General features: G+C 47.3%; 1 protein-coding gene across 1 annotated transcript; it reads left to right on the forward strand.

The window, feature by feature from the left end:
• Positions 1–217: 217 nt before the first annotated feature.
• Positions 218–8,683, forward strand: extl3 (exostosin-like glycosyltransferase 3; the record flags this gene model as incomplete). Its single annotated transcript, XM_080019623.1, has 5 exons — positions 218–2,359; positions 4,117–4,244; positions 5,462–5,606; positions 7,762–7,890; positions 8,474–8,683. 5 exons carry the CDS (start codon positions 218–220, stop codon positions 8,681–8,683), a joined length of 2,754 nt encoding a protein of 917 aa, XP_079875749.1.
• Between the last annotated feature and the right edge of the window lie 336 nt (positions 8,684–9,019).

Consider the following 9,019-nt stretch of genomic DNA (forward strand, 5'->3'; position numbering starts at 1 on the left):
CATCTGAACACAGGTGAGGCTGCCCCCCACTTTACACCCATAAAACTCTTAAGAGGAAACCGCTACCGATGACCTTGATAGAATAAGCTAAGAATCATCAGAAGCTCTGATGATTTCATATCCCTTTGCCCTGCTAAAGCGGCTGGACCATGGATGCTGTTGCTAATGCCCATAGGAATGGTTCCTTGGAGAGGCAGGAAGGAGACTGAGTGAGGCGATGATGCAGCGTAATGGTGGTGGGGTCGGGGCCGGCGGACAGCCCTGGGTGCTGCGTCGAGTGCGTCTCACCTGGCTCAGTTTTATGCTCTTCTTCATCCTAGTCTTCTTCCCTCTCATTGCCCACTACTACCTCACCACCATCGACGAGGCTGGAGGTCCCGACAAGCGTATATTTGGGCCACGTCCCGGTGGAGAGTTGTGTGAAGCCAAACACGTGCAGGACCTGTGCCGCATCCGCGAGTCGGTCAGCGAGGAGCTACTGCAACTGGAGGCCAAGAGGCAGGAGCTTAACGGGGAGATTGCCCGACTCAACCTCCGCATCGAGGCCTGCAAGCGTAGCATCGACAGTGCCAAGCAGGACCTGCTGCAGCTGAAAAATGTCATCAGCCAAACTGAGCACTCCTACAAGGAGCTAATGGCCCAGAACCAGCCTAAGCTCTCACTGCCTGTCAGACTGCTGCCAGACAAGGATGACCCGGGGCTGCCCCCACCCAAGTCAGCCCGCGCCTGTCGTCTGCGCTCCTGCTTCGACTATGCCCGCTGTCCTCTGACCTCCGGTTTTCCAGTGTTTGTCTACGACACGAGTTCCTATCCTTGGGGAGAGCATCTCGACCCGCTGGTAAAGCAGGCCTTTGCAGCAGCAACGAAGAGCAACATTTACATAACCGACAATCCCAGCATCGCCTGTTTGTATGTGGTGCTGGTAGGGGAGCTGCAGGAGTTCCCCTCCTCCTCACCACATCCCCCCTCAGAGCTGGAGAGGCAGCTGAAGGCCCTCCCTTACTGGAGGTCCGATGGACACAACCATCTACTTGTGCACTTCTCTAGGAAGTCCATGACACAGAACCTCCTGTACAATGTTAGCACAGGACGGGCAGCAGTTGCCCAGTCAACGTTCCTGGAACAGCAGTACCGTGAAGGTTTTGATTTGGTGGTGTCTCCGCTGGTTCACGCCCTCTCAGAGCCTAACTTCCTGGAGGTGCCTCCCCAGGTCCCTGTAAAGAGGAAGTACCTGTTCACCTTCCAGGGTGAGAGGGTTGAGTCTTTGAGGAGTAGCCTGCAGGAGGCCCCGCCCCAATCATTTGAGGAGGAGATAGAAGGAGATCCTCCAGCTGACTATGATGACCGAATAATTGGTACACTTAAAGCAGTACAGGACAGCCACTTGGATCAGGTCCTGGTGGAATTCACATGCAAAACCCCCCAGCCCAGCTTGCCTGCAGAATGGGCCTTGTGTGGGGAGAGAGAGGACAGATTGGAGGTCCTCAAGGCCTCAACTTTTGCCTTGGTGATTGCTCCAGGGGATGGGCAGCTAGTGGCTTCAGCAGGCTGCGGTATGAGACTGTTTGAGGCCCTTGAGGTAGGGGCTATCCCGGTAGTGCTGGGGGACCACTCCAGGTTGCCGTACCACCAGCTCATCCGCTGGAGTGAGGCTGCCATTATAGTCCCTAAACCACGTATCACAGAGCTACACTTCCTGCTGCGTAGCCTTTCAGACAACGACCTGCTGACCATGAGACGCCAGGGCCGTTTTCTATGGGAAACCTACTTTTCCACAGCCGAGAACGTGTTGAGCACCATCCTGGCCAGCATTAGAACCAGTATACAGATTCCCGCTGCACCTATCAGAGAGGAGCCTGCGCAGGAGATTCCTCACAAGGCTGGGAAGTTAGCAGGAACGGATGCCAACCTGGCTGACAACGGCGATCTAGACCTGGGCCCCGTGGAAACGGAGCCACCCTACGCCTCTCCGCGCTTCCTTCGCAACTTCACATACACTGCGGCAGACACCTACAGGGCATGGAACCGGGCCCCGGGGCCATTCCACCTCTTTCCCCATACACCCCTGGATCCTGTGCTGCCCTCCGAGGCAAAGTTTCTTGGCTCTGGTACAGGCTTCAGGCCCATCGGCGGTGGCACAGGAGGGTCGGGAAAGGAGTTCCAGGCTGCCCTGGGAGGCAACGTGCCCCGGGAGCAGTTCACGGTGGTCATGTTAACCTACGAGAGGGAGGAGGTGCTGATGAACTCGCTGGAGAGGCTCAATGGGCTACCGTACCTCAACAAGGTGGTGGTGGTTTGGAACTCCCCCAAGCCCCCTTCAGATGACTTGCTGTGGCCAGATATAGGCCTGCCAATTGTGGTGAGTACCTGCTCATAAAACAAATGGCTACATGCCCGATTGTACAGAAAAATCAGTTCCTTTTTTTTGTCTCCATGATATTGTTTCCTTGTTTTTTGGGTTTTTTTTTTTTCAACTAAAAAAATATCATTATTTAATCTCAATCATGCCGACAACCCTTTAAAATGCAAATGGTGAACTCTGTTATTTTCCGCCATCTCAAGGGAGGTGTGAAGTTTGCCTTCTTTGAAGCTTCCCTTTACAATGCAGCAGGAAGCCAGACAAATTATAGGAGCTTAAGTATAGGACATGAAAAACCGTGATGTCTGTTGTGGCTTTTGATTAGAGCCAGAGAAGGAGACTATTCAAATAGTTGCGTTTTACACTGCCAGTCTGTGAAAGAATCTCTGAATCAGAATGTTTTTGAAATACTTTTATTTCTTGCTTTTCTTTCATGAAAGTAGTTCACTGTTATGAAATCAAACAGCCTGGTGCAATTACAGATTAAGTATGCAAGCCTCGTTATGCTTGCATACTTAATCTGTAATTGCACCAGGCTGTTAGATATCATAACGGTGAGCTACTTGGATTTTATTAAAATTTGAGGGACAGCAGAAGGATGTTTTAGGATGTAGATGAGTATATTCCTTTCATTTTTTTGTCATGTGCTACAATATATGTTTTGAACTGGAAGTACGGAAGAAGCTGTCTTTGGTCCTGTCTTGTCACCTAAAAGAATCATGATGATTTTGGTGGAAAAAATTGACATTTAAAAGCACTGTTTAGTCCTCAAACATGAGGGAGGAGTCCTTTCTCTTAGTGTTTTTACTATAATAATAGTAATACTATAGAATACTATAGAAATCCCTGCTTTTGAGACACATTTTTTGATGGTATTATTACATAATGCATCCTCTTATGTTGTGTTGTCACGAAATTAAGACCTCGGCATATGATGAGGATTAACAATTTTGGAGTCCAAATAACGATCAGAACATCTTAAGTTTGTCATGGAATGAGATCTGAAATATTTAAGGGTGTCTGATTTCATAATGTAATTACCATATACTGCCATGCGATGAATCTTTAATTTTGGAGCTAGAAATGAATGTATATCGCACAAAATTATGTTAAATTCTTCGTAATTGCCCAGCCTTTATGAAACTCATTTCAAAAGCGTATTTGAATTGCACCTTGGTAGAAGAGTTGGGAGAGTGAAGGTCAAGACACAATTCTCTGTAGAGGCACAGAAGCGGGAGGAGTTGGCACGGAGACATGCGCTTGAGTGTCTGTCTACATATTCACAAGAAAAAGAGTCCAAAAATAGTTCAGGCCATCTGTTTATTCAACTCTGGCCCCAGAAGACTATTTAATATGTATGTATGTATGTATGTATGTATGTATGTATGTATTACAATTCCCATTACAATACCATATCCATTAAATTTGCTTGGAAAATTTAATGTAATCCCTGATGTAATCCTACTGTTTTATTTATTTTTTATTCCTCATCTGTCATTTTGATCCAGTCCAGTTGATTGTTTATGCCTTCTTGTGTTATTACGCTCGCATCACTTTGCAATATTGTCACCGTGTGTGGTTAATTTATGGCCAAGCAAGGTGGCTAACTATCGTCCCCCCCCCCCTATCTCTCACTCAAGGCTGCATCACCAATCAGCTATCTCAGGAGACGTGCGTGTGCATGTGTGTGCATGTGTGTAATTGCCCCAAAAAAAAAGCCCTGAGTCAACTCTCCTCTCGCCCCCCACCCCCTGCAGGTAGTCCGCACTGAGAAGAACAGCCTCAACAACCGCTTCCTGCCCTGGGACGTGGTGGAGACCGAGGCGATCCTGTCCATCGACGACGACGCCCACCTCCGCCACGACGAGATCATGTTTGGCTTCAGGTCAGCGGCGGGGGGAGGGGTGGGTCATGGCTCAAGGGCACTAGGACCAATTGTTTGTCCTAGTCATGATCCCGGGGCCCGGTCATAAAGGCGACTCGTGGTAAAGTCTTGAATAGTATTGAAGAATTGAATAGAGCTGCTTACATGTATGTCTGCTGATGACATTACTGTGTTGTTCTGGACCGAAATGCATCACGTCTTCCATCTTTTGTGGAATGTTTACTCACTGTAATGTTATAATCGGAATAACAGCACCCTGTCACGCCTATTGACCACAGACGGGCTCTTTCTTGCCCAGACCTCTGGATTTTTGGAGGAAACATTAAAAAAGTGAGCTACAAAACATGGGGAGGGGGGAAAAAAAGTCAAATTAGTTTCTATTTCTCTGTCCATATGCAGCAAATTAAACATTCCCAGTCTAGTTATAATGACATTCTCTTATCTGTCGTCACCCCCCTCTTCTCTCTCCCTCTTTTCCTTTGAGTGGTGTCGGAGCTGCAACTGCAGCGTGTTGAGGCAGGGTGTGTGTGTGTGTGTGTGTGTGTGTGTGTGTGTGTGTGTGTGTGTGTGTGTGTGTGTGTGTGTGTGTGTGTGTGTGTGTGTGTGTGTGTGTGTGTGTGTGTGTGTGTGTGTGTGTGTGGTCTTGAATTATCTCCGTCTCCCCCAGAATTACACAGGAATGCTTTACTCACCTCCACTCTCTCTGAACCCAAGGTGTGATATCTGAGCGTAGCCCTGATAGGCGCATGCTCGGCCATCGCTGTGATTGCTTTTCTGTGTGATTTCTTTTTCTTCTCCGTCAGGAGTTGGAATTCCAACTATCCTGCCTGATGAATGACTTTTTTTTTTATCACCCCAAAAAATGTTGCTGCCATCTGCGAAGAGCGAGATTTTAGTCCGGACTTTTTTTTATATTTGTTGAATGGAGTTGAATAAGCACTGTATTGATTCTCCCCGAAGGAAGTGGAGGTCACAAAGTATGGAGGAAACTATAAAGCAGATGGATGTCTGAGCTGTAAAAGGCGGCCATATGTCCAGACATGCCCACAATATAAACTATAAACCACAATCAAAATGTATCACTAAAGATAAAGACGCGTTATTGCTCCATAAATCAGAGGAATTTTAATTAATCAACTCTGCAGCCCCCCCCCGGAATGCATCTGTATAATTGTTTTCATCTTTGTCTTATTACCTTTCTCGCCTTCCTTCCCCAGAGTGTGGCGGGAAGCCAGAGATCGCATTGTGGGCTTTCCAGGACGCTTCCACGCCTGGGACGTCAACCACCAGTCCTGGCTCTACAACTCCAACTACTCCTGCGAGCTCTCCATGGTGCTGACGGGGGCCGCCTTCTTCCACAAGGTCGGTGTACAGAGTAACACCCCCCCCCCCCCCCCCCCGCCCCCACCCCAACGACCTTGGCAAAAACAAGCGTAGCCCTTTTTGTGTTTATTCACACGTTGTAGGTGGTGAAATGCTCTTTCGGCGCCGTTAAAGGCGTGTAGACCTTGTAGACTGTAGAGTGAAAATATGCAATGGCGAAAAGGTCGACGAGCTTGGTTTCTTATTGTTACATTTATCAATTTGATAAATCGCTTTGTTAATATGGTCGTTGGGTCGAGCAGCTTAGTGGTATCAAACATTTGTTCATGACGTTTGGAAATCGCTGTAATGGATACTCCATATAGGGGCGTTTTTTTTAGACAGGGTTTAATCTAAATCAGGACTAAAATAATCCTACTTCAATTTATATGGAAAAATGCTTTCTCAGACGTTGCTTAATTTAAGATGAATTTAGTGCTAGACTAGAAAGTCCTTGACTAAACCTAATGAAGGACTAGTCAGCTCCTTCAGTCTGCTCTTGGTGCTGGTCTTAGTCCAGATCAACCTGGTCGACCTGGAGGCCACGCCCATTAATCCAAAGATGAACCTGCCCTGGCCAGGTTTAATTTAATTACAGATGCATCGATCCACTGTATTTCAGTTCCAATTCCGATACGTATGTGCCGATACTGATACTGATTCCGATACCAGAGCTCTTTTTTCTTGTTGTTGGTATTATGTGTAAGGTTACCACACAGTAAACCAAAAGTTAAAGTTTAAATGTATTCCAAATAAATGTATTTGAGCTGTATGTTAGTGAGGCTTCAGTTTACCTTCACATACAAAAACAGGTGTAGGTTTTCAAAGTGAATATTTGAAAAATAAATAAAAAGATTAAGAACTGGACCTGGACCTTTGGCTCACATGTCAATCACCATATTGGAACGGTCATGGAAGTAGGATGACCGTTTCAAAACTTTTTTTTTTCCTACTCCACGTAGATCATAAACCCTCGAGTAGATTAACGACTCGCTGAAATTGGTTGAGGAATGTAAATGTTACAGTGATTCCATAAAAACTGCAGCCCATAAACCAGCGGCAACGTTGACATAGCGTTATTTTGGTTTTGAACCGGTCGCAACCAGCAAGCTGAAGGACGCGTCTGTGTAGTTTTTAATCCCCGTCCTGTGATCGTTTTAGTGTGGCCCTGCATGAATAGAACTACAACTACCAGTAGCTCTATGGCGGCGCATATTATAAACGTTGGAATCATGACGTTGTATTTTGAGGACCAACACAGCTGAATGGCTGCTTCAATCCGTGATGGTTTGCCAAACTCCAACTGCCAGTTCCTATTTGGCATTGTACTTTACAGATTAATTATTTGCCGAGTTGAATTCTCAAGGAGGCAGACCATTATATCAGCAAAATATACCGGAGGGTTCATGGTCCAGCGCAAACTATGGAATGGAATTTGGGTCGGCACGTGAATCGATGATCTCAGCCTGATATCCGATATTGGATCAGATCGGTGGCATCTCTAAATTGAAACCTTCACTGAGACCTAGATTAGCTCTCTTTAATTTTTAATTAGGACTTTCAGTTAGTCCAGATTAAAAGTGTGACCGCCCCATTCAAGTAGAAGCCACGTCAGCATCATAAGAGACGTCCGCCATGTTGACAGCGAACCCTCTAGAGATTCAAGAGGTTTATTTGTCACATACATATACATACTTTCATACATATATGCAGTCAATGCAACGCACCCGGTGATTACGCACAATTATGTTCTCGACTGAACACCGTCGCTACCTAAGAATTTCTACTTGACGACCAGAGTGCCGACGCAGGCAACCTCAAGGGGCGGCGCCACTATGGCCAACGCCTCTAGAATGATATATGTTCATGTCTGTTTAGCTTGTTTGGTGATAATTTGGGATGCCCAGCAAACGCCTCCCTTGTAGGTGTGTCAAGAAGTGCAATACATCTACAGAACTTTTTAGATCATTAATCTACATTTGCCTCCAAGTGTCTTTTGCTCAAATGTAGAACTTGACATAATACCCTCAGGTCAGACTGCTTTAAGTTATGGCAACGAGTGACATGGCGCTTAACGCTTCCTCCATAATGTTCCGTCTGTTTATCCCGTCCCTTAATTCACCATGCTCCTTGTGTGTGTTTTTAATGCCTGCAGTACTACGCCTACCTGTACTCGTACGTGATGCCGCAAGCCATCAGGGACATGGTGGACGAGTACATCAACTGCGAGGACATCGCGATGAACTTCCTGGTCTCCCACATCACCCGCAAGCCGCCCATCAAGGTCCGTGATCGCTGACGGCGTGCGGTTCCGTAGTTTGAATCCGAGCGCCACCTCGCAATGGCCTCGCCATTACTCAAACCCACAGCTTCAATATTCTGTCTAAAATATAAATCAAAACAAGCGATCGAAATCTGTGTACGGCACCCGTCCCCGCGAGCTTTTTTTAAATTTATTTATTTATTTTGTGGGACATGTATCATCGGGACAGACAAATAATTACGCCAATCAAGCCGAGGGGAAGCTGTGTTGGAACAGAGAGCGCCATTAAAGTCCTTGGCTCCTCGCCTTTTGATGTAGCGCCGTGTTAATATCGAGGGTTGCTTCAGAGGGGAATTACAGAAGGGCTTTGATGAAGTGTGTAACATGACGGCAATTTCCTGAGAGGGGGAAGAAAAAGCCTCGCGAATAAGGCGAGGAGTCTGGGGGAGAGAGTTTGAAATACGTCTCATTAGCCACCCCGTGGGGGGGGAATAAATAATATCTATGCTACTGTGTGATGTCAGGAGGGCGGGGCGGGAAACAGTGTCTTTGAAGCACAAAAAAAAGGGCTAGTGTTGTTGAATTTCTCGGTCTCTCCTCTCAGGTGACCTCTCGCTGGACCTTCCGCTGCCCCGGCTGCCCGCAGGCGCTGTCGCACGACGACTCGCACTTCCACGAGCGCCACAAGTGCATCAACTTCTTCGTCAAGGTGTACGGCTACATGCCGCTGCTCTACACCCAGTTCCGCGTGGACTCGGTGCTCTTTAAGACCCGCCTCCCCCACGATAAGACCAAGTGCTTCAAGTTCATCTAGCGTCTGGAGTCGGGCGGGTGGACAAATAAACAAACATGAAGGAAAGCGACCGCGGCCGGGTTCTTGGTGGGAGAACCTCACCCGAGGAGCAGACGTGGTTCCTGTTTCGAAGCCGTTACCTTTGCATTGGCCTCCCAACCTACAACCGACCTTCCATGTTGTTTGTACACGTCACACCACCAACCACTACTAACGCCATTCGCACCACTTGAAAGACCCTGAAGGAAGTAGGGGCCGGTCAAATGCCAAACAGAGCAAAGAAACACTTAGTGAAGAACGGATCCAGGCCAGGGGTCCGGTGGAATCAACTGAAAAGAGATTTAAGTCCATTCGGGA

The sequence above is a fragment of the Zeus faber genome, assembly GCF_960531495.2.
Source record: "Zeus faber genome assembly, chromosome: 2".
Classification (NCBI taxonomy): Eukaryota; Metazoa; Chordata; class Actinopteri; order Zeiformes; family Zeidae; genus Zeus; species Zeus faber.